The 26420-nt window shown below is 42.5% G+C and overlaps 1 protein-coding gene across 1 annotated transcript; it reads right to left on the bottom strand.

Annotated features, from left to right (window-relative positions):
• Positions 1-282: 282 nt before the first annotated feature.
• Positions 283-23455, bottom strand: LOC101672219 (cytochrome c oxidase subunit 7A-related protein, mitochondrial). The gene is made up of 3 exons (XM_004770922.3): positions 23288-23455; positions 2296-2427; positions 283-1153 (listed from the first exon to the last, which is right to left on the bottom strand). Exons 1-3 carry the CDS (start codon positions 23423-23425, stop codon positions 1013-1015), a joined length of 411 nt encoding a protein of 136 aa, XP_004770979.1. The 5' UTR covers positions 23426-23455; the 3' UTR covers positions 283-1012.
• Between the last annotated feature and the right edge of the window lie 2965 nt (positions 23456-26420).

The raw sequence follows: 26420 nt of genomic DNA, 5'->3' as shown, positions 1-26420 counted from the left end.
AGACTCGGGTTTAAGATGCCTCTGGTAGGGGCACCTGGATGGCTCAGTGGGTTAAGCCTCTGCCTTTGGCTCAGGTCATGATCTCAGGTCCTGGGATCCTGCCCCATATCGGGCTCTCTGCTCAGCAGGAAGCCTGCTTCCCCTGCTTCTCTGCCTGCCTCTCTGCCTACTTGTGATCTCTCTCTGTCAAATAAAGAAAAATCTTTAAAAAAAAAAAAAAAAAAAAAGATGCCTCTGGTATCCTGAAAGTAGTCTGAAAGGTCATTCAAAAGGACTTCAAAATTGAGATTTTTCATTCATGTATTTATTCCACAATCAAAATAAGTCATAATTTAAAGCCATAACATTTTGAAAAGGTAAAGGAGACTTTGTGTCACAGCTGCATTAATAAAACACACCGGTCTAAAGTACAACACTCAACAGGTGTCTTCTGTTCCCGAGGTGGAATAAATACAAACAATTACACATAAAATTTCACTAAAGATCTGAGGTGAGGCAAATAACCCTTGGAAACAAACTGTCCAATGAACAGAGTCAGGCTGCAAATAATTTTTAACATTTTACTGCAAGAAGGAAAAACCCCCAAGGTGTCTACTAGCATAAACCTCCGTTCCATACTCCTCGCCTTGGTTTCTCTCTTCCTTCCTCAATCACATCCAAATCCAGAAAGGCCTCTGTACCCCATGCTCAAAAACACCACTCTGAGTCCCTAAGGACCTCGGCACAGACTGCTGTCGATGAGCCTGTGTGCAGCCTCCCTCTAGAACCTCCAGGGAAATCAGGAGCCCAAGGAGCAGCAGTATTTCTTTAAGCAATAGTTTTAACTGTCCAATGAGCTCTGACGGACCATGTGCATTTCATAAACCAAAATACTGCCTTAATATCTTCCTATTTCTCTGGGAAAATGTTAAGTAAACCATTCAAGTAAAAAAGAAAATGTTTACAGAGCAGTGAAAAATGAAAATTCAAAGGGTTTATGCCAAAAAGCAAACCAGTCCTCTGCAGCCTAAAGTCATTTGTTTCTGGGCTGCGAAGCCATGTAGAGCGCAATCAGGCAGTAGATGGTCCCCCCCAGCGTCAGCGCCATGGTGGTCCGGTAAAGCATTTGGTCAGGCAGGCCTCGTTTCAGGTGGATGGGCACACCATCGGATTTCTGGGAAGCAAGAATTATCAAGGACATGGTTAATAATAAAAAGATTTTACAGTTTAGGCTAATAAAGAACCAATGTCTCTACTTTAGAACTAATCCATCAACACACTGCAGTGGAAAAAACCCTAACCCATTAGAATGCGGACAGAAAGAGCAGGATACGTTTTCTTATAAACGCAGCCACAGCCTGTAAGGCCAAAGCCATTCTCCAAAATGGAGCCTCAGGAACACACATGCAACAAATTCCATGTTTCAAAATAATTTACTGTATCTTGTGCTCGCTTCGGCAGCACATATAATAATTTACTGTATCTTGCTCAATTAGGAAAGCAGCATTGGTGGATTTCTTTTAAATGCAAAGGTAATCCACAGTCAAATAACCACAGGCACAAGAAATGTCCTACATTTAGTCTGACCTCTGTTCGTTAGCCAGTGATGTCTGAGCACACTGGGTCAATTAATACGCTCAAGTCCATGGCAGTTCTTTCCAGTATTAATACGTTTAAAAATGCAATCCGGGGCGCCTGGGTGGCCATTTTCAGGTCATGCTCAGGGTCCTGGGATCGAGTCCCGCATCGGGCTCTCTGCTCAGCAGGGAGCCTGCTTCCTCCTCTCTCTCTCTCTCTCTCTCTCTCTGCCTGCCTCTCTGCCTACTTGTGATCTCTGTCAAATAAATAAATAAAATCTTGAAAAAAAAAAAAAATAAAATAAAATAAAATAAAAATGCTGAATCCATTATTCTGCAGTCTCCAAACTCCCTCCCCCATAGTAACTCAAGACCCCAGTTGCCCAATCAAGTCTTACTTATTGGATTAAAAAGGGATTCAACTGACCAAAAGTCCCCAAACCGGTCCTGAATCTGCGTACATTTCTGAGGCTGCAACAGGAGGAGCCCAGTGCCGCCCCCACGGCACCTGAGATGCAGGGTCACTGACCTCTCAGTTATCTGTATGTAGATTATCGTTAATAACATTCTAAAATGCAATTTTGGCTTCTCTCTGTTGATCAGCAAACCCAAGAAAGCCTCCCCTACTTCTAATAGTGCAATGAATTTTAATATCAAGCAAGCAAAAAATAACTAGAAGAAAACTCATGGCCGAAATAAGAACTTATTCTCTAGTGTCCATTTTAGTGTCTTCTCTCACCTGGAAAAACTTCTGCAGCTCGGGAACTTTGTTTTTCCCAGCATAATCATATACAGGAAAATCAGAACTCAGTTTGGTTGGTGTGGCAAATATGATAGGTGGTGCTTCTGTGGAAACCAAAGGCCTTAATCCCTGTAGGAAAAAGGAAAATGTCAAGTTGAAAGCATGCCTGGGGCTTATGAACAACCTTTCAACAAGCAGGCTGTCTGGAATCCTGGAGGCAGTAATTCAACCACACAAGAAGGAAGGAAAGGCTCTCTGAGTCCGCATTACAAGGCCTTTAATTTTAAGATTTAAAGTCCTTAAACTTTCAACAAAATACCTTAGTTCACTTTCCCACAGCAAACCCCATCGAGAAGAATTCCCTGCCATTAAGATAGGGGTGGGGGAGAAGGGGAAGCAAACAACCACAAAAACCCAATCTGGGCTTCCAGAAATAACTATTATGTCTATCTTCCTATCAAATCAGTAAATCATTTTAAATCTTTATGAACTTTTGGTTAGATTTCCAAAGAGACCCAGCTGTCTCTTTTCTCCTCTGGGTGAGCTAATGTACTAACATGTTCTCTCTAACTCCAGAGCAGACAGCAGAATGTGTGCGGACACACAGTAAAAAAATCTCTCAATCTGGAGGAGCCTGTAATGGTAAGAGACCTGTCTTTCAGGACCAGAATACAAAACAATTAGAGTAACTGAACCTTTTGGCATTAATAAACCTGTAAGTTAAACAGACACAGTAAAAACAAAGGAAATTTAGTGTTCTCATCTGTGACATGTATCTAAAAGCACTGGGAGCTAGCCCTGAAAAGACGGCAGGAGACACTGTGTGCCTAAAGCAGCACACCTGCCGCGGGCACACAGCACACAGTCAGCAATATCCACTCAATGACACTGGGTGTCAACACAAGTCTGCCATTAGCAGCTCCCTGGGCCACACAGACAGGAACACAGGCTTAAAAATAACCTAAAGGGGGAGATAAATCAAGTACTGTCACAGGCCACAATAAGGATAACCCTTAAAAACATGCCGAGTAAGAGAAGCTAGTCAGAAAGACCCCGATGAGCCCATTCATATGCAAGTCCAGAATAGGAAAATCTACACAGACAGAAAGTAGATCAGCATAGGGTGGGAGGTGACCAACAGGGGGGTAATAACTGCAGGGTATAGGTTTCTTCTGGAAGTGACAAAAATGCTCTAAAATCAATGTGGTAATGGTTGCACAATATCCATCAATACACTACAAAGTACTGAGTTATACCCTTTAAATGACTGAATGTATGGGATGTGAATTGTATCTTGATAAAGTTATTAAAACAAAAAAGAAGTACCTCGGGGGAACTCTGGTTTTCTATCTGATAGAGTAAAGCCACCGTGGCAGGCTTATAGATGGTTCTCCAAAATAACCTGAAGACTAAGAGAGGAGCTAAGAGTTACAAACGAATTGTTGAGCTGGCAGGAAGGGCTACCAAAGATGGCGAAAGTTCTCGCCACAAGACCTGAGCTCGGACAGGAGAACAAAGGACCAAGCAGGAATCTGAGACCCCCGCCCCGGGCTCCTGTGGACCAATGGGATCCCGATGAGCAGGAGGGATATCCAAATAAGGGAAACTTGCCAAAAGACCCCTGAGCTTTCCCCAAGACCCCTTAAAAGCCCCCTCCTCCCTGCCTTGGGCGCGACTTCCCCCACTCTGCTTTCCAGAGTTGCGGAACCTCGCCCGAGGGTGCCCACCTCCTCCCGGTGCAACTTTCTCGGCTCCCCTTCACCTGGGCCCTGAAACTTCACCGGAGAGAACCTTTAATAAACCTTGCCTTACACCCACTTTGCCTGGTGTTGTGTTTATCTCGCCGGAAAAACCTTACACAAATAAAATTGCATCCTTTTATATTAAATTCTAAAAGATAGGACCTAAGAGTTACACACCAATAAAATTGCATCCTTTTATATTCTATCTAGAAAAAATAAAATTTAAAGTTAGGAAGCAGAGTTCAAGCTCAGCCTCTTTCATTTTACAGATGAGAGAGAAAATCCTTTGCTCAAATTAACAGAATTGTCAGACCCCTGGTCCTTAATCTCCTCAAAGACATAAAAACTTACTTATAACTGACAAGACCTAGTCTAAAAATCATATATTGAAAGCTTCAATGATACTCCCACCAGGCAAGCATTAAGATCAACGGGGAAACTAAAAGGCATTAAAGCAAACTTGTTCCGGTCCAAGAGAGCAGCACAGAAAGACCCTGAATTCACTTCCTCCAGGAATACACAAAATCTACACCTACACACAGAGAGTAATTCCGCCTGAAGAAGAACTAAAGGCTGACTGAACAGCTTCTGCATAGCAAAGGATAGAGGGACCACACAGAGAACGGTAGGAAACAGAGACACAGTAACAACAGGAACCGCACCTGATGCTAGAACTGCAGTGGGGAGGGACAGCACTGGGAGGCCCACACACAGATTCACACCCAGCGGGGGGGGGGGGGGGGGCAAAAAAAAATCCCCAATCAGTTTAAAAGGCAAATAGAGGGCGCCTGGGTAGTTCAATTGGCTTAAGCGACTGCCTTTGGCTCAGGTCATAATCCTGGAGTTCCAGGCTGGAGTCCCTGGTAGGGCTCCCTGCTCAGCCAGGAGTCAGCTTCTCCCTCTGACCCTCCTCGCTGTCGTGCTCTCTCACTCTCTTTCTCTCAAGTAAATAAAATCTTAAAAAAGTAAAATAAAATAAAAGGCAAACAGACTATAAGTGAAGAAAACCTCATATACTAATGCTAGAACAACTGCAAAATGGTGGGAGAACTGCTGGAACTCTGTCTCTGGTTAGAAGGTGCTAGCAAGCACCATTGTTTACGTTCCCCCTCTGCCTTGATAGTGCAGATGGGAGCCGGCTCGCTAGCAGGCCTGCGGCCCCCAGCCCCGCCGGTGGGCCCCGCCCACACCAGCGGCAGCCGGCCCGAGGAATCCTCCACCACATGCACCTGCCTCAGCTCCAAACATCCCACCGAGGCTGCCCCAGCACAACACAAATTAGAAGAAACGTTAAGGGGACTTTTAGCCAAAAAGAAAAGGCCGTAGCTAGAAGAAAATTACAAAACAAAAAAATTTCACTGGTAAGAGCAAACATATAATAAAGATAATAAATCAATCACTTATAAAACTAGTATGAAAGTTAAAAGATGAGTAAAATCAATTACCTATAAAATTTCTTGAGAGTCACAAAATAAAGATGTAAATATGACATCATATACATATACATACATGAGAGGATTTAATAGCGATTTTAGAATGTGTTTGAACTTAAGCAACCATAAGCTTAATATAGACTGCTATATCCTTAAGATGCTACATATGAAACTTGAGCTAACCAGAAACCAAAAACTTATAATAAATCCACAAGAAAATAGAAAGGAATCCTAGAAAAACACAAGGCATCAATTACAAGGGAAGAGAGGAGAAAAAAATGACAAAAACCACCAGAAAGCAATTAACAAAATATCACCTGTACATTATTACTTTAAATGTAAATCGTCTTTAAAAAAAAAATGGGGCACTTGAGTGGCTCAGTGAGTTATGCGTTCAACTCTTGATCTCAGCTCAGGTCTTATCTTAGGGTCATGAGTTTGAGGCCCACACTGGGCCCCTGGCTAGGTGTGGACCCTATTTAATAAATTAATTAAGTAAGTAAGTAAATGGTCAAAATGCTCCAGTCAAAAGACAAGGGTAATTCAGGGACACCTGGGTGGCTCAGTCATTGGGTGTCTGTCTGCCTTTGGCTCAGGTCTATGGGATTGGTCCCACATCAGTTGCCTTGTTAAGCCGGCTCTCCCTTCAGGTACTCCCCCTCTGTGCACTCTTGAAGGCTCTGACAAATAAAAATTTTAAAAATCTTACAAAAAAAAAGGCAAGGGTGATTCAAAGAATAAAAAAACACATCTATATGGAAGAGGCTAAGGTACAGAAAAGTGAAGGGATAGTAAGAAAAATTTTCCACACAAATGACAAATAAGAAAGTCTTTAAAACTTTTATTAGACAAATTGGTCTTTAAAACAAAGACTGTAACAAGAAACAAAGAAGGGCACTATATAAAGGGAATAATCCAACAAGAGGTTACAACAACTATAAATATCTATGCACCCAACACAGGAGCACCTAAATATACAAAGCAAATATTAACAGACACAAAGGGAGAAACTGACAGTAATACAATAATAGTGGGAGGCTTTAACACCCCACTTATATCAATGGATAGAGAATCCAGACATAAAATCAATAAGGTAATAGTGGCTTTAAATAACATCAGACCACATAGACCTAGATATGTACAGAACAGTCCATCCATGAGCAGCAGAATATATATACTTTTCAAGTGCATCTGGAACATTCTCCAGGACAGATTACATGTTAGGCCACAAAACAAGTCTCAATAAATTTAAGATGCAGCATCTTCTCCATTCACAGCACTATGAACCTAGAACTCAATTACAGCAAAACAAACAAACAAACAAACAAACAAAAGAAAAACAAACCTGGAAAAGACCACAAACACATGGGAGGCTAAACAACATGCTCTTAAACAATCCACGGATCAAGGAAGAACTCGAAGAGGAAATTTTATTTTTTTTTTAAGATTTTATTTATTTATTTGACAGAGATCCCAAGTAGGCAGGAGAGGCAGGCAGAGAGAAAGAGAGAGAGGAGGAAGCAGGTTCCCCACTGAGCAGAGAGCCTCATGTGGGGCTCTATCCCAAGACCCTGGGATCATGACCTGAGCCAAAGGCAGAGGCTTTAACCACTGAGCCACCCAGGCGCCCCACAAAGAGGAATTTTTAAAGATACACGGAGAAATGAAAATGGAAACAATGGTTCAAAATCTTTGGGATACAGCAAAAGCAGTCCTAAAAGGAAGTTTAAAGTAACACAGGCCTACCTCAAGAAATAAGAACAATGTCAACAACCTTAACACAATCTCAACAACCCTAACTTTATACCCATAGGAACAAGAAAAAAAAATGGAGAGCAAAGTTAGTAGAAAGAAGGAAATAACAAAGATTAACAAAATTGCTAAACCTTTAGCAGACTTATTAAGAAAAAAAGAGCTCGGGACGCCTGGGTGGCTCAGTTGGTTAAGCGACTGCCTTCGGCTCAGGTCATGATCCCAGCGTCCTGGGATCGAGTCCCGCATCGGGCTCCTTGCTCGGCAGGGAGCCTGCTTCTCCCTCTGCCTGCCATTCTGTCTGCCTGTGCTTGCTCTCTCTCCCTCTCTCTCTCTGACAAATAAATAAAATCTTTAAAAAAAAAAAAAAAAAAGAAAAGAAAAAAAGAGCTCAAACAAAATCGCAAATTAAAAACAAGTTGCAACTAACACCACAGAAATATAAAGGATTGTAAGAGACTACTATGAAAAGTATATGCCAACAGGTTGAACAACATAGAAGAAATGGATAAATTTCTAGAAACACGCAATCTTCAAAGACTGAATCAGGAAGAAATAGCAAATCTGAGCAGACCAATTACTAGTAGAAAAAGTGCATCTGTAATCAAAAAACTCCAACAGGGGCGCCTGGGTGGCTCAACTGCGAAGCGTCTTCCTTCGGCATGGGCCATGATCCTGGAGTTCTGGGATAGAGAACCACACCAGGCTCCCTGATCAGCAAGAAGCCTGCTTCTCCCTCTCCCCGTTTGTGTTCCCTCTCTGTCTCTCTGTCAAATAAATAAATAAAATCTTTAAAAAAAAAAAAAAAAAAACCTCCCAACAAATAAACATCCAGGTCTACATGACTTCATAGGTAGTACCTCCTATCAAACATTTAAAGAAGAGTTAATACCTGTTATTCTCAAAGGATTCAAAAAACTAGAAGAGGAAGAAATTCTTCCAAATTCATTCTACAAGACCAGCATTACCCTGATACTAAAACCAAATAAAAAAAGAAAATGACAGCTCGGTATCTCTGATGAACACAAATGCAAAAAATACTCAACAATTAGCAATACTCAATTTAGCAAACTGAATTCAACAATACATTAAAAAGATCAAAACACGATCAAGCGGGACTTATTCCAGGATGCAAGAATGGTTCAATATCCACAAATCAATCAACAGGATATACATTAACAAAATGAGGATAAAAATCACACGATCACCTCAACAAATGAAGAAAAAATATTTCACAAAATTCAACATCCATTTATAATAAAAAGTCTCAACAAAGTGGGTTTAGAAGGAACATACCTCAATATAATAAAGACCATATATGATAAATCCACCAGCTAACATCATACTCAATGGTGAAAAGTGAAAGCTTTTTATCTAAGATCAAAAGTAACAAAACAAGAATGTCCCTTCTCCCCACTCTTACTCAACACAGTAATGGAAGTCCTAGCCACAGCAATCAGACTAAGAAAAAAAAGAAATAAAGGGCATCCTCGATAATAAGTAAACTTTCAGTATTTCCAGCCGACATGATACTACATATAAAAAAACCCTAAAGGGGGCGCCTGGGTGGCTCAGTGGGTTAAGCCGCTGCCTTCGGCTCAGGTCATGATCTCAGGGTCCTGGGATCGAGTCCCGCATCGGGCTCTCTGCTTGGCAGGGAGCCTGCTTCCCCCTCTCTCTCTCTCTCTGCCTGCTTCTCCATCTACTTGTGATTTCTCTCTGTCAAATAAATAAATAAATAAATCTTTAAAAAAAAAAAAAAAAAAAAAACCCTAAAGGGGCACCTGGGTGGCTCGGTGGGTTAAGTCTCTGCCTTTAGCTCCAGTCATGATCTCAGGGTCCTGGGATCGAGCCCCGCATCGGGCTCTCTGCTCGGCAGGGAGCCTGCTTCTCCCTCTCTCTCTCTGCCTCTCTGCCTACTCATGATCTCTGTCTGTCAAATATATAAATAAAATCTTTTAAAAAAAAAAACCCTAAAGACTCCACCAAAAAATTATTAGAATACATGAATTCGGTAAAGTCGCAGGATACAAAATATACAAAAACCTGTTGCATTTCGATATACTAATAGTGAAGTAGGAAAAGGAGAAATTCAGAAAACAACTCCATTTACAACTACAAAAAAACGAAATACCTAAGGAATAAATTTAACCAAGGAGGTGAAAAACCTGTACTCTGAAAACTCTTAAGACAATAATGAAAGAAACCGAAGACACAAATAAATGGAAAGATACACCATGCTCATTAACTGGAAGAATTAATAGTTTGTTTTTTTTTAAGATTTTATTTATTTGGCAGACAGAGATCACAAGTAGGCAGAGAGACAGGTGGGGGGCGGAGCAGGCTCCCCACAGAGCAGAGAGCCCGATGCGGGGCTCCATCCCAGGACTCTGGGATAGTGACCTGAGCCGAAGGCAGAGGATTTAACCCGCTGAGCCACCCAGGCGCCCCAAGAATTAATATTGTTAAAACTTCACTACCCAAAGCAGCCTACAGATCCAATACAATCCCTATCAAATACCAACAGCATTTTTCACAAAATAAGAAAAAATAATCCTAAAATTTGTATGGAATCAAAGGTCCCAAAGAGCCAAAGCAATACTGAAAAAGAACAAGGCTGAGGGTATCATAATCCCAGATTTCAAGATATACCAAAAACTATAATAACTGAAACAGTACAGTACTAGCACAAAAACAGAGACCAATGGAACAGAGAGCCCAGAAATAAAACCATTATTTTTATGATCAATTAATCTACAACAAAGGAAACAAAAATAGACAATGGGGAAAAGACAATCTCCTCAATAAATGGTGCTGGTAGAACTGGACAACTACACGCAGAAGAATGAAACCGGAAGTGCTGGGTGGCTCAGTCGCTGAGCATCCAACTCTTGGTTTTGGCTCAGGTCAGGAACTTGCAGTCGTGGGATCCAGCCCCATATCAGGCTCTGCGTTCAGTGTGGAGTCTCCTCTAGATTCTCTCTCCTTCCCCTCCCACCCACCGCTTTCTCTCTAAATTACTTAATTAATTAAAATAAGACACAAAAATAAAATAAAAAAGAAATGAAACGAAACTCAGGGCACCTGGCTGGTTGAGTCAGCAGAGCGTGTAACTTTTGATCTCAGGGTTCTGAGTTCAAGCCCCATGTTGAGTACAGAGATTATTTTTTTAAAAAGTTTTTTTTAAAAAGGAGCTTTGGGGGCGCCTGAGTGGCTCAGTGGGTTAATCCTCTGCCTTCAGCTCAGGTTCTGATCCCAGGGTCCTGGGATGGAGACCCGCATCGGGGCTCTCTGCTCAGCAGGGAGCTCTCTGCTCAGCAGGGAGCCTGCTTCCCTTCCTCTCTCTCTACCTGCCTACTTGCGATCTTTCTCTCTCTGTGTCAAATAAATAAAAAAATCGATAAATAAATAAATAAATAAATGAATAAATAAATAAAACAAAAGGAGCTTTGGGCTTTGGACTAGGAGGAGACAAAGGTGAACTGTCTCGTGTCATCCTGAATCAGGGTTCATCCAACACCAGCCACCTCCAACATACCACCTAAATTTGACCCTAACAAGATCAAAGCTATACTGTATACTTAAGGAGCACCAGTGGGGACATTGGTGCCGCATCAGCCCCTGGCCCCTGGCCTCAAAGACTGGCCCCGTGGGTCTGTCTCCAAAAAAGGCTGGTGACATTGCCAAGGCAACTGGTGACTGGAAGGGTCTGGGGATTACAGAGAAAGTAATCATTCAAATTAGGCCCAGAATGAAATAGTACCTTCTGCCTCTGCCCTGATTATCAAAGCCCTCAAGGAAAAGCTAAGAGACAGAAGCAGAAAAACATTAAGCACAGTGGAAATGAGACTTTTTTTTTTTTTTTTAAGATTTTATTTATTTATTTGACAGAGAGAAATTACAAGAACCTGAGAGGCTGGAACCATTAAAGAGATCGAAGCAGGCCCCCTGCTGAGCAGAGAGCCCGATGCGGGACTCGATCCCAGGACCCTCATGACATCATGATGACATTAATAATGGTGCAGCGGGGGGGCCCCTGAGCCACCCAGGCGCCCCTGGGTTAAATGAGACTTTCGGCTGAGGTCATGATCAACATTCCTGGGACAGATGTCCCACATCGGGCTCTCTGCTCACAGGGAGCCCTCTTCCCCTCTCTCTCTCTCTCTGGGTACTGCCCATCTCTTGTGATGCAATGTCAAATAATGGCCACCACCCTCTTGACAAAAAAAAAAAAAATTAATAGTGGTGCAGTGGAACACCCAGCTAGTTAAGAACTAAAAAGGAGGGCGCCTGGGTGGCTCAGTCAGTTGAGGGTTTGCCTTCAACTCGGGTCATGATCCCAGGGTCCTGGGATTGAGCCCCGCATCAGGCTATCTGCTTGGCAGGAACCCTTCTCTCTCCCCCACTACCCCTGCTTGTGTTCCTCTCTCTATGTGTCTCTGTCAAATGAATAAATAAAATCTTAAAAAAGAAAAAAAGAAATACAAAGGAAAATACTTCACTAAAGGATCATTTGAAAACAAAAAAAACCCCAAAACCCCACAAAAAATAAATTCCAAATGAATTAAAACCCAAATGTAAGACTTGAATTCATAAACTCCTAAAAACATACATAATCTCTTAGATATCAGCCTTAACAACATTTTTCTGAATCAGTCTCTTCAGCTAAGGAAAACGAAAGCAAAAATAAACAACTGGGACTATAGCAAACTAAAAAATCTTTTGCACAGGGGCGCCTGGGTGGCTCAGTGGGTTAAAGCCTCTGCCTTAGGCTCAGGTCATGATCCCAGGGTCCTGGGATAGAGCCCTGCATCAGGTTCTCTGCTTCGCAGGGAACCTGCTTCCCCCTCTCTCTCCCTGTCTCTCTGCCTACTTGTGATCTTTGTCTGTCAAATAACTAAATAAAATCTTAAAAAAAAAAAACAATTAAAAAAAATCTTTTGCACAGTGAAGGAAACCAACAAAACAAAAAGGCAACCAACTGACTAGGAGAAGATTATGTGCAAATGATATATCTAATAATAGGTTAATATACAAAATATATAAAGAACTTATACAACTCTACCAAAAAAAAATGTACAAAGGATTTGAACACTTATTTTCCAAAGCAGACTTACAGATGGCCAACAGACACATGAAGAGATGTTCAACATCACTAAGTATCAGGGAAATGCAAATCAAAACCAAGGATAGTTAGTATCAAAAAGTGAAGAAATAGGGGCGCCTGGGTGGCTCAGTGGGTTAAGCTCAGGTCATGATCTCAGAGTCCTGGGATCGAGCCCCACATCGGCTCTCTGCTCAGCCGGGAGCCTGCTTCCTCCTCTCTCTCTGCCTGCCTCTCTGCCTGCTTGTGATCTCTCTCTGTCAAATAAATAAATAAGATCTTTAAAAAAAAAAAAAAAAAAGTGAAGAAATAACAAGGGTATAGAGGATAGAGAGAAAAGGCAACTCTCACCCATTGTTCATGGGAATATAAACTGGTGCAAGTTGTATGGAGGTTCCTCAAAAAATTTAAAAAATACAAATACCATACAAATCAGTAATTTGAAAAAACAAACACAAACAAACCAGTAATTCTGCTTCTGGGTATTTACCCAAAGAAAACAAAAATATCAATGCAAGAAGATGTGCACCCTTGTGTTTATTGCAGAATTATTTACAATGGCCAAGATATGGAAGCAATATTAAGTGTACATTGATAGATGAATGGATAAAGAAGATGTGGTGTGTGTGTACACACAGACATACACATAATGGAGTAAAACTCAGCCACAAAAATAAGATATTGCCACTGGCAACAACTTGCATGGACCAAGAGGATATTATGCTAAGTGAAATAAGACAGAAAAAACAAATACCATTAATATCTCACTTACGTGTGGAATCTATAAAATAAAACAAAAAATATAAATAGGGCGCCTGGGTGACTCAGTGGGTTAAAGCCTCTGCTTTCGGCTCAGGTCATGATCCCAAGGTCCTAGGATCAAGTCCTGCATGGGGCTCTCTGCTCAGCGGGGAGCCTGCTTCCCCTTCCTCTCTCTGCTTGCTTATGATCTCTGTCTGTCAAATAAATAAAATCTTTAAAAAAAAAACCTAAAAGAAAAAAAAAAAAAATAGACCCATAAATACAGAGAACTAGTGGCCCAGAGGGGAGAGGGTGAGAGGATAAGGGAAGGAGGTGAAGGAAATTAAAATATACAACTTCCAGTTGTAAAATAAGTAAGTCGGGAGGATAAAAAGTACACCATACAGAATATAGTCAATAATGCTGTAAGGTGACAGATGATTAAGTATACTTACAGTGGTGAGCATTTTGTAATGTATATAATTATAGAATCACTATGTTATACACCTGAAATATAATAAAATATTGTAAGTCAACTATATTTCAATTAACCTCCCCCCACAAAATAAACATCATTTCTATTTCTTTGACACAGTCCCATGAATGGGCATGAACCGTGGACTTTTCTGCACTGCATCCCCCCACTCAGCATATATGACTGAGGACTTACTCTATACTGAAAATGCACGATGACTAGGACAGACACAATCCCTGCCATTATGGTTATTAATGTTCTGAAATAAAAGCCACTAATTATGTACTCAGACTTTGTTATATGCCTGACATCCTGTCAAGTATTGGACAAACATCATCTCATTTAATCCTGCCAGCAACCCTACCAAGATGTTACTATACCCATTTTACAGAGGAGAAAACTAGATCAGAGAGGGCAACTTGACTAAGATCGCATTGCAAAAAGAATGGTGTCTAGTGTCGACAGTCAGGGCCCTCTAAAGTCGAGAGCCTTGGGTTTTTAAGTATTCTACTACCTGCCCCTACTACCCTTTCTCAACTGTTGCTTAAAGACAACAAGTGATTTAAAAAGAAAGCTTCGTGAGTAAGCTGCTAGTCTAAATTTAATATATAATACATTCAGATTCAGAAGGAGTTAGAGATGGGACCGGGAGGCCCTAACTACCAAGATAAGAACATCAGAAAGTACTGCTCTTTGAACTGAAGAATTTAAAACACTCCTTTATTCTGTGAGCTTTGTATTTTCTCCTATAAGGATCATTTCCCTTTGAATGCAAAAATTTTTCTACTAAGCAGCTCTGAAAATGGTTTGAAGTCAAATTCTTGTTTTGACAGAACTAATGTGAGAGCATTTTTAGAAAGGATTATACCTAATCGTTCAGTGTTTGTTCACCTATCAAGTAACTGAAAACTACAGCAGTTTTTGAACAGTATCATACGAAGAAAGGAGTATCAACCATCCTCATGGTTTGAAATAACTCCACATTTCCATTTATAATACTGTAAAAGTTTAGTATTTTGAATATGGAATTGTAAAGTTACCAATAATCTAAGTATCTTATCCCATTAACTATTATAAATTGTATATTCTCCTCTAATCTTTTTTTCATATTTTAACATCTTTACAGTCAGGTATAAAATTCTACATTCTAGGGTCACCTGGGTAGCTCAGTCAGTTAAGCATCAGGCTCCCCGCTCAGTGGAGAGGCTGCTTCTCCCTATGCCTGTCACTCCCCTTGCTTATGCTGTCAAATAAATGGATAAAATCTTAAAAAAAAAAAAAGTCTACATTCTGCTTTCATTTATAATAAGCATTTCTTTTCAGGACCCTCCATAATCTTCATAAATAAACTTACTCTTCTCATTAACCCTGTAAATGAGGTATTATCATCCCATATTACAGATGATTTTTTTTTTTTAAAACTATTTGAGAGACAGAGAGAGAGAGAGAAAGCATGAGGGGGGACAGTCAGTGGGAGAAGCAGACTCCTCGCTGAGGGGGGAGACTGATGCAGGGTCTCAATCCTGGGACTCTGGGATCATGGCCCAGGGCAAAGTCAGACACTTAACCAACTGGGCCACCCAGGTGCCCCCCACTCAATTACAGACGATTAAAACAAAGCTGAAGGGCGCCTGGGTGGCTCAGTGGGTTAAAACCTCTGCCTTCAGCTCAGGTCATGATCCCAGGGTCCTGGGATCCAGCCCCGCATCGGGCTCTCTGGTTGGCAGGGAGCCTGCTTCCTCCTCTCTCTCTCTCTGCCTGCCTCTCTGCCTACTTGTAATCTCTGCCTGTCAAATAAATAAATAAAATCTTTAAAAAAAAAAAAAAAAGCTGAGATCCATACAAAAGATGGATTCAAACCCACCCACTTTTATTATACCATACAATCAATAACTCAGCTGTCCTGGCCCCACAAGTAAAAGGAATGGATATTCACCAATCTGTCATTAAATTTCTTGAGAATTTTTTTTTTTAAGATTTCTTTGGCAGAGAGAGAGTGCGCATGCGCACAAATACAAGCAGGGAAAGTGGAATAGGGAGAAGCAGGCTTCCCCCCGAACAGGGAGACAGATGCGGGGCTCGATCCCCAGGATCCTAGGATCATGACCTGAGCCAAAGTCAGATGGTTAATGACTGAGTGCCCCCCACAGGAACCCCAATTTCCTAAGAATTTTAGAGCAGTCAGTGCTTCCAATATTTCAAGGCAGCTAGACAGGACTGACACTGGGGCTCCCAAGAGTGGGCTTGACCAGGAAGCTGTATTTACAGGAAGGTATCTAGAGCAAATCCCTTCTCCATGCCCCTCCAGGGTTGCAGATGTCCCAATATAGAATTACGGGCCTCCCCCATCTCAATAACTGACAGTAGCATCCTTCCAGGTTCTCAGGCCCAAATCCTTGGAATCTTTTTTTTTTTTTTTTTTAAGATTTTATTTATTTGAGAGAGAGAGAGAGAGAGCGCACATGCATGTGCACATGAATGGGGAGAGACAGGAAGAAAATCTCATTCACTGTATGGGAAACCCTATACGGCTCAATCTCACAACTCTGAGATTATGACCTAAGCCGAAATCAAGAGTCAGATGCTTGGGCGCCTGGGTGGCTCAGTGGGCTAAGCCGCTGCCTTCGGCTCAGGTCATGATCTGAGCCACCCACATCGGGCTCCCTGCTCAGAATCAGAGCCTGCTTTTTTTCTCTCTCTCCTGCCTGCCTCTCCATCTACTTGTGATTTCTCTGTCAAATTAAAAAATTAAAAAAAAAAAAAAAAGAGTCAGATGCTTAAAGACTGAGCCACCCATGTGCCCAGAATCATTTTTTTTTGTAAAGATTTATTTATTTATTTGAGAGAGAGAGATCACAAGCAGGTAGAGAGAGAGAGAAGGAAGCAGGCTCCCGGCTGAGCAGAGAGCCCTATGCGGGGCTCGATCCCAGGACCCTGGGATCATGACCTGAGCCAAAGGCAGCGGCTTAACCCACAGAGCCACCCAGGCGCCCCTAGAATCATTTTTAATACAGCTTACACACCACAAATCCTTTTGGCTCTACCTTCAAAGCACACTCAGCATCTGAGCACTTCTCACCCATCTCCACCAATCCACACTCTGGTCCAAACCCCTGGATTTTTACAAGAGCCTCCCAACTGCTCACCCTCCATTTCCACACCTACTATCATGCAGCAACCGGTGACTACAGATGTCACTACTGAGTGCAAACCTCTCCAAAAGCCTCCTATCTCACTGAGCAAAACCCAAAGTTCTTACAGGGACTTCCAGGACCATGAGATGCACCCCTCAAACCCCCCCACCCTACCACTTACATCATCCCCTTTCTCTACCCCAGTCCCTTAGACGAGTCCCTTAAACCTCCCAGGCACCAGGCACTGTTCCCTCTACCCAGAATGCTCTTCTCTGGGTATCCACATGGCTGCACCCTCACCTCCTTCAGGTCTTTGCCCCTGTGTCACCTTCTCAGCAAGACATTCCCAAGACATCCTTTCAAACTGCATGTCCTCCCCCTTACCCTCCTAACAACCTATCACCCATTCCTGGTCTTTTTTTTTTTTCTCCACAGCACTTATAAGCACCTAACATACTGAATTTTACGTTGTTTACTGTGTCTCCCCCTACTGCAATGGAAGCCTCACGAAGGCAGGATTTTGGCATGTTTTGTTCACTGCTCTTACTTCCCAAGACTTAAAAAAGCGAAGAGCACATTTAAATATCTGTTGAACGTATAAATAAACTATAGCTTCACCACAACGTAGACTTAAATATTTCAGAACTAAAGTCATGTAAATCAAATCAGCAGTTGATGGCAGAGCCTCCCACACCTCCCACAAATGAGAAAACCAGTGAATGCTGTTCTTAAAATAGTGGACTGGAGACCAAGTGGAAATCACAGGTTTTGCTTTTTAATATCAAATCTCCGAGCTATTTACACAATCACTACCTCTACAATTAAGAGCCATTCAATAGCAACAACATTTAGCAGTTGAATTCTTCCCAGTATAATTTAGTTGCTCCAAAAAAATTTTTTTAAGATTTTATTTTTAAGGGGCACCTGGAGGGTTCAGATGGTAGTGTCTGCCTTCAGCTCTGGTCATGATTCTGGGGTCCTGGGATCAAGCCCATATTCCGCTCCCCACTCAGTGGGGAGTCTGCTTCTCCTTCTGTCCCTTTCCCCCCACTTGTGTTCTCTATGAAATAAATAAAATTAAAAAAAAAAAAAAAGATTTTATTTTTAAGTAACCTCTACACCCAATGCAGGGCTCAAATTCAGAACCCTAAGATCAAAGAGTCGCACTCTTCACCAAATGAGCCAGCCAGGTGCCCCTAGTTGCTCCAAATTTTTTAGAGACAAAAGTCAACTTGATTTCTTTCCCTTCAAAGTTGACTGGCCCAAGTTTCCCTCTTCTTCTACCTTTTAGATTTGAGAAGGAGAAGAGTGGAGAAATAAGAGAAACACAATTTTTAAAAAAATTTTAAATGATAGAATTTTTCAGTGCACTGATCTGAATTCACTCTGATTTAGGACTAGAAACAAGTTTCAGTCTGCAGCAACTCAAGTTCGTTCTTTCTACCTGCCAGCAAGGTATCACCACACTCACACTCCGCAGGTCCAAAATTCACCCAGTTTCTCACAAACCTATCCAGGAGTTCCCTGTTTATCATAAGGAAAGCACCACCATCCTCTCATTACCCAGTCATCCTGGAGTCCTCCTTTCTCATCCCCCACAATCTCCCTCACTGGTCACTAATTCCTTATTCCCCGGACTCCTTTCCCACTTGGAAGACCCTACTGTATGGGCTTAACTACTGTATGGGTTTAACAGACATCCCTGGTAGCGGTTTCTCCCAGTCATATTATCTTTCCAAGCATAGCTCTGTCATGATACTTGCTCCTCCATCATACACCTTCCACGAAACTGAAGGTGAGAAGTATGCTCTTGTTTTGAAAGACCCCTTCCCTGGAAAGCCCCCTCCCTTAGTAGACAAATAGAATAACTAAAACCACTTGTTTGCTTTTCTGTAAACTGCTGGCCTTTAGATATAAGACTAGGTTATTAATTGTGTGATTAATTGCTTATTAATTGCTCTTTTGCCTTTCTGTAACCGCTTGGCTTATAGAAATAATAGAGACGCCATGATGGCATTCCTCCCTTCCCCCTTCTTATTCCCCTCTCCCGCCTCTCCCTTCGCGCGCGCGGGTCCCCAGAGCCAATCAGCAGACTCCAGGTATGCCTTTTTCAAAAGTTCAAACTATCCACCAATCAGTTGCGCCCCACCCAAAACTTGTTTGTACCTTCCTATAAAAGACCCTGCTTCACTCCCGGTTGGTGTGCTCGGTTAGCTGGAGCTGCCGACCACCCGCCGGTACCTGCGTAACAATAAAGAACCTCTTGCTGATTGCATCCAGTGGCAGTGTTGGATTCTTGGGTAAGGGGATCCGCGGGTCTTTCAGTTTCAACCTCTGGACAAGACTCTACCACAACTTTCTCCATCAAGATGCTTTGTAAATTCCTGTTTGTAAAGTAAGCCCTATCATCCTAGACCCTTCGTGATCTATCTCCACCTACCACAGCTAAACTTACTATTCAATGATTCCCCTGCAGCCCCCTCCCCTCCTTCATTCTCAGTTTCCTTTACCTAGAAGGTCATCTTGCCCTCTTAACTAGAATTGTTGAGTCATAAGGTAGAAATTTTTCCCTTTTGGGCGCCTGGGTGGCTCAGTGGATTAAGCCGCTGCCTTCGGCTCAGGTCATGATCTCAGGGTCCTGGGATCGAGTCCCGCATCGGGCTCTCTGCTCGGCAGGGAGCCTGCTTCCCTCTCTCTCTCTACCTGCCTCTCCATCTACTTGTGATTTCTCTCTGTCAAATAAATAAATAAAATCTTAAAAAAAAAAAAAATGAAATGTTTCCCTTTTTAAGAAACTGCCAGACTATTTCTAAAGTGGCTGCACCATTTTACATTCCTACCAGCAATATACTAGGGTTCCAGTGTCTCCACATTCTAACACCTGTTGTGATTTTTAGCTGGTGTGAAGTGATATCTCACTGTTGTTTTGATTTGCATTTCCCTCACAAGGGATGTTGAGCCTCTTTTCATGTGTTTATTAGCCTCAATTTACTTTGACATAGGACACAAAAAGATAAGGAAAATGCTTTTCAATCAACCACTAGAAAATAGAATTACTTGCCATCAAGTTGATTTATAAATACCTACCTGTATCATTGTTCGGAAACTAGTTTTTCCATATCAGGTTATTTAATGCATATTAGGTTATTTACTTTATATAACACTGGAAGTTGTAAACATCTACATTTTACAGGGTGCTAATGTTTCCAAGAAAGGAAAAACTGAAGTACTCCTAACTGCCAAAGCCAAAACACCTGGTTTGGGGGGGATGCCTGACACAAGCACTCCGAAATCTACATATAAAACCTACACATCACTTCTTTCAACGCAGAATTAGAAATCTTAAGTAACTAAGAAGATTCTCAAGAGAAATACAATCTTAAGTAACTAAGAAGATTCTCAAGAAAAATACTATTTAAGAGGCACAAGAAATCTGAATGCCCTACCTGTACCAGGATAATCTCTGCTCTGGGAGCCAATTTAATTTCAATATATGTTAGTTTCAGTCAAAAATTTTACTTCCTTGCTAATCGCAAAACCTAGATTTTGCTAAAATTCTATTCAAAAAACATCTACAGGCCGCCTGGGTGGCTTAGTCAGTTAAATGTCTGCCTTCGGCTCAGGTAGGGGATCAAGTTTGGATCGAGCTCCTTGCTCAACAGGGAGGCTGTTTCTCCCTATGCTTGCCTCTCTTCCTGCTTGTGCTCTCTGACAAATATGTAAAAAATAAAAGAACATCTACAACCACAAAAACAAATCAGTTGTGATATAGTCACACAATGAAATCCTACACAGCAATAAAAGGAGCTACTAATACACGTAACATGAATGAACCTCAAAAATACAGATGGGGGGAAAAAGGCCCTACACAAGAGTACTGTGTGGTACTGAAATTCAAAAACAGTTTATTTATAAGAGTCACAAGAGGGGGACGTCTGGGTGGCTCAGTTGGTTGGACGACTGCTTTCGGCTCAGGTCATGATCCCGGAGTCCCGGGATCGAGTCCCGCATCGGGCTCCCAACTCCACGGGGAGTCTGCTTCTCCCTCTGACCTTCTCCTCGCTCATGCTCTCTCTCAAATAAAAAATAAATAAATAAATAAAAAAGAGTCACAAGAGGAAGGTGGACAGGGATAGAGAAGGGAACTTCCTGGGGATGATGGAATGTCCTATATGTTAAGAGGGGTATGGGTTACTGTGTATGCATTGGTCAAAACTCATTAAACTGAAATATTTATGATCAGTGCACTGAAAAATACGCTTCTTCTCCAGAAATAAGTATGACAGAAATAGCTATTCCCCTGTAATCTGCAAAAGAAATAAATCACTGTTGACAACTTCTTCTTTAAGCTCATTACCAACTTGGCTTCAGTGACACCACACTGGTTTCCCTTCTAATCCTGGTTTGTTCTTTTTTTTTTTTTTTTAAAGATTTTATTTATTTATTTGACAGACAGAGATCACAAGTAGGCAGAGAGGCAGGCAGAGAGAGAGAGAGAGAGAGAGAGGAGGAAGCAGGCTCCCTGCAGAGCAGAGAGCCCAATGTGGGGCTTGATCCCAGGACCCTGGGATCATGACCTGAGCTGAAGGCAGAGGCTTTAACCCACTGAGCCACCCAGGCGCCCCCTGGTTTGTTCTTTTGATAAATGTTCCTCCTCTACCCTCCCCTTCATGTTTCTGTAGTCTAATCACATTCCCACCTTTCTTCCCTATATGCTCCCTGGGTGATCTCCCCACCACAGCTTCTACTACCAACTATAGCCTGAAGACACCCAAACCTATTAAATTCCATACTCCTAAATCCAACTACCTGACATGACATCATCACAAGTTCAACATTCATAAACCTGGACCCTGCCTCCCGAATCCCCAAAACCTGCCCTATCTTAATTCTTTTTAGAGATTTATTTATATGGCACACAGAGAGAAAGAGCACAAGCAGGGGGAGCAGCAGGCAGAGGGGAAGGGAGAAGCCGTCACCCTACTGAGCAGAGAGCAGGGCTGGATGACTGGATCCCCGGGTCCTGAGATCTTGACCTGAGCTGAAGCCAGACATTCAAATGACTGAGCCACCCAGACACGCTTATTCTAGTTAATATTAACAGCACATCTAATCTTAGACTAAAATCGCTTTTTAAAAAGATTTTATTTGAGGAAGACAGAGAGCAAGAGCATGAGCGGAAAGGGTGGGGTGGAGAGAGGGAGAAGACTCCTCACTGAGCAGGGAACCCGATTCCGGACTCGATCCCAGGACCCCGAGATCACGACCTGAGCTGAAGTCAGACACTTAACCAACTGAGCCACCAAGGCGACCCTGAAATCTCTTTAAACATCATCCCCGCTTGGGCAAGTTACTGTGTCCCCCGGAAGGGAGGAGGTAACAACAGAGCATCCCACCTGGGATCTTTACTATTCGATTCCAGCTTGAATATTTCACCAACTGCGTATTTCACCAACCGTCCCCACACTTCTGAGGACAGGAACGAACATGATGGTATCTCGCACTCAACTTCTGAAGAATTAGCTACCTATCACCTGCCAGTACCAAACACCTGCCAAAGACTACTAATGACGTGACAAGACACTTCATTTAACCTGTACTAAAGCTGCCCTAGATGAAACTAAGCTCACAAAAAATTAAGTAACCTGATAAAGGTCATAAAAATAAAATGGTAAAGCCAGGATGTTAGCTCTTACTAAGAGTCTACAACTGAGTCCGAAATTCCCAACCAACAAAATGATGAAATCAGATTACTTTTTAGACTCAAATAGCTGCAGTCAACGATTTCTAGCTGAGAAGCGTTTAAGGTCGTTGCACGTAATTGCCCAGATTCAAATGAACATGTGAAAGATCCCTGTCTGTCCCCCCCAAATTCTAAATCAATAAAATCTTTAAAAAAAATGACTTAAATAAAAATAAATAAATAAATCTCCAAAATGGTCGTGCTTTGATGTTAGCTCTTTGGGCTAAGAAGTGGGGATAACAGTAGAGCACTGCGGAGACCAAAAAATGAGCGAAATCCTTAAATTTTTAGGACAAAGCCGGGGTCGCCGTTTTCTAGCTCAGAGGGTTTTAAGGCCTCTGCACGTTCGGCCCAGATCATGATCTCAGGGTCCTGAGATCGAGTCCCCCAATCGGATCATATAGCCCTCTCCGCATGGGAGCCTGCTTCGGTGCTCCTCTCTCTCTGCCTCCCTCCTCTGCCTACTTGTGATCTTTGGGTCTAAGAAGTGGGGATAACAGTAAAATCTGCGGAAAAAAAAAAAAAATAGGACAAAGCCGAACTTCAGACTCTTGCCAGGTCACACTCTGGGCCACGCCGACCCCACAAGTCACCCCACGACCCAGAAGCAACGACCTCGGAGGTCACCTTGACCCCAGCTAAGTGCCAGGCCCAACTTCCGCGCCGGACCAGCCCAGCTGGGGAAGCAGCTACAGAATGAGCGGCTCTACGGCCGCTGTAAGCAGACATGGAGAGGGGCCGGGACGTGCGGGGCGAGCCAAACCGAGCCGCAGGCAAAAACCCCAGCCGCCTCTGGCCTCACGACTTCCTAGCGCAGAGGCTCGGGCGGTCGCTCCTGTCCGAGACAGCCCGGCGCTACCGGTACCTGCGGGCTATAGGCGTCGGAAGCCCATGTTCCGGTCAACTTCTGCGTGAAGCCACTAAACTTGTAATACATGACGCCCGGTGTCCGGCTTCCCGCAGCCGCTGCCTGCGCGACTGCCCCAGAGAAGGACCCTGTCATCCCTTCCCTCGCCTGAAGTCTCAGCCCAAGGACCCTGCGCCAGGAGACGGGCTGCCCAGAGAGCGCCTAATTTATAACATGCCCTCTTCAGCCATATCAGGGAGCAAGAAGCCGGAGTGGCAGGACCAAGGAGGCAAAAAAACAGCTCTAGGAGAGCTCAGAAAGCCACTGTAGCGGGGTCTGTAGAAAGCACGAAGTTCCCGCCCCCGCCTCGCACACATTTTTTGATTCGGGCAATGCCGAGACGCCGCAAGAAATGCGCAAGCTCCCTGCGAATCCGGCCAGAGGCGAAAGGACTTGTCAGGACCTGGTGGGGCGCTCTGGGGCGGGGCCTGGGGCGGGGCCTGGGGCGGAGGTCTGGGGAGGGGCGTGGAGAGCTAGAGTTGAGGGGTCAGGCAGATGGGCCTTGGGTGGAAGGCTTCTCTTCATTGAGCAAACTTGCGCAGAGTCTGGTTTCTTTCCTCCCCTCCGTAGGTCGCCTGGTGAAGCGCCTCGCTCTCACTCAGTCGGAGTATGGACCCATTGGCCAGGCTTCTCCATCAACCTGGGAGTGGGGGAGCAAATAAGATGTGGAATCTTCTGCTGAGAGCTTTTAGTACAGAGGGTTGTTAGCGGTTTCACCTCAGGAATATAAAGATAACTTCTTGGGTTTTGTGCTCGCTCGCTCTCGCGCTCTCTCTCTCTCGCAAATAAAATCTTTTAAAAATTATAAATATCACATGAACGAATAATTCCATTAGTATTACCCAAAGAAAACAAAAATACTATTTCATAAAGATATGTGTGCACCCCTGTTTATTGCAGACTTATTTACAATATGCAAGATATGGAAGCAACCTAAGTGTCCATCAATAGACAAATAAGGAAGATGGTGGTGTGTATGTGTGTGTGTAGATAAACAGATATAATGGAATATTATAGAACCATAAAAAAGAATGAGATCTTGTATTTGTGACCTCATGTAGGGACCCAGAAGGTATTATGCTAAGTGAAATAAATCAGACTGAGAGAGACAAATACCACATGATTTCATTCATAAGTAGTATCTAAAAAAAATTGAGGGTTCCTGTGTGGCTCAGTTGGTTAAGCATCTGCCTTCAGCTCAGGTCATGATCTCAGGGTCCTGGGATCAAGCCCCACATCTGGCTCCCTTCTCAGCAGGGAGTCTGCTTCTCCCTCTGCCTGCCTGCTCCCCCTGCTCATGCCTTTCTCTCTCTCTTTTTTCTCTCTCTCAAACAAATGAGTAAAATCTTTTTAAAAATTAAATAAATAAAATTTTAAAAATTGAATAAGCAAACACAAAGCAGAACCAGACCTATAAAGACAGAGAACAAACTGGTGGTTGCCAGAGAGAAGAGGTGGGGGGTGGGGGGTGGGCTAAATAGGTAAAGAGGAGTGAAAGTTGCAGTTACAGTAATGCATTCCAGTTACAGAATGCGTAAGTCACAGGAATAAAAGGCACAGCATAAGGAATATAGCAATGATATTACAATAGTGATCTTTTGGAACAGACAGTAGCTACACTTGCAGTAAACATAGCATAATACACTAACTTCTTCAATTGTGATGTTGTGCACCTGAAACTAATATAATATTGTGTGTCAACTATACTCAAATAAAAATAATAATAATGAAGGTATTTTTAAGTACCTTTTTTTTTTTTTTTTAGTACAGTACCTCTATTATGTGCAAGGTACTGTATGAAAGAAGTCAACCAGTTTCCTACCTCCAGGGATGAAGCACAGCTTTTCTTAGTTTTATCATCAAACTAGAGGTTTTCACAAGCATATTATGATGAATTTATGAAAGCAGATGGAAAACCAATAGATGATACTAACTTTTACATAGTATTTCCCACAAATAAACTCATTTAATCTTTACAACAAGTCTATGGGGCAAGTGCTATTACTATCTTCATCTTTATTATCTTTATCTTCATTACCTTCATCAAAGGCCCAGAAAAGTCCCTTGCCCAGGTCAGCTCCTAGCAGCAGAGCTAGTCATTTGGCTCAAAATCTGTACTCTTAAGCACTACATTATAGAGAAATAGACATAAATTCATTCTGAAGAGGCTGAAGGCTGAGTGTTCCATATCTAGGGTCCACACCAGCATCCTGACTTTGCCAGGTGTAAGCCCAAGAGCCCCAAGTGTTCAGCATTGCCACTACTCGGAGGAGCAAAGGTTTCAGGCATATTCATATGATCAGCCCAGCCAAAGTCGCTGCTTTTACAAAGCAACATTGCCCTATAATAGAAAAAAAGATACAATATGGATTTGAGTTGCAGTTTCTTCAAGGCTGAGTGATCTGCAACTTGTCATTTCCATTTTCGGAGCTTCATTTGCCTCTTCTGTAAAGTAGGAATCATCATCATCATCTTTCCCCCACTAGTGTTCTGAGAATCAACAGTTCAGTAATTTATAAAGCTTACACAAATGTTAACTTGCTGATCTTACCTTTTAGTCATTTTACCTTTTTTTTCTTTTTTAAATTTATTTATTTATTTGACAGCGATCACAAGTAGGCAGAGGCAGGCGGGGGAGGGGGGGAAGAAGGCTCCCTGTCGAGCAGAGAGCCCAATGTGGGGGTCGGTCCCAGGACCCCAGGATCATGACCTGAGCCGAAGGCAGAGGCTTAACCCACTGAGCCACTGAGGTGCCCTGTCATTTCACTTTTCCATAGCTCTTAATGATATGTAGAAGTCTTTTCTTGATTAATTTAAGTTCATCAATCAATCAATTAAGTTTAATTAATTAACTTTAAAATGCTGAAATCACTCATACTGAGAAAGGGATATAAGCATGCTAACAGATACTAGGTGAAAGGAAAGGGTTTTCATAGAGTTTAGATTGAAAAGAGGAATTAAATGATTTAGGACAGTTCTTCACGTCCATTCTACTGTCTTCTGGACATATATTGGAAAACGAAAGCAGAGAACATTCCCCAACTTTTAGCAGTACTAGTAAGGTGTACTAGCTTCTTGAAGTATAAAGGTG

The sequence above is a fragment of the Mustela putorius genome, unplaced genomic scaffold (genome assembly GCF_011764305.1).
Source record: "Mustela putorius furo isolate JIRA1106 unplaced genomic scaffold, ASM1176430v1.1 tig00000281_pilon_pilon_pilon, whole genome shotgun sequence".
NCBI classification, from domain to species: Eukaryota; Metazoa; Chordata; class Mammalia; order Carnivora; family Mustelidae; genus Mustela; species Mustela putorius.
The sequence above is the reverse complement of the archived record's forward strand: the minus strand, read 5'-3'. Positions and strand labels throughout refer to the sequence as shown.

What these genes read in the sequence shown, in the direction of transcription:
- LOC101672219 (XM_004770922.3), bottom strand. Translation starts at nt 23,425, where the DNA reads ATGACAGGGTCCTTCTCTGGGGCAGTCGCGCAGGCAGCGGCTGCGGGA. An exon ending in CCGACGCCTATAGCCCGCAG is followed by an intron (nt 2,428 to 23,287) that starts GTACCGGTAGCG and finishes TTTTTCCTACAG; the next exon opens with GGATTAAGGCCTTTGGTTTC. An exon ending in AGCTGCAGAAGTTTTTCCAG is followed by an intron (nt 1,154 to 2,295) that starts GTGAGAGAAGAC and finishes CTTGCTTCCCAG; the next exon opens with AAATCCGATGGTGTGCCCAT.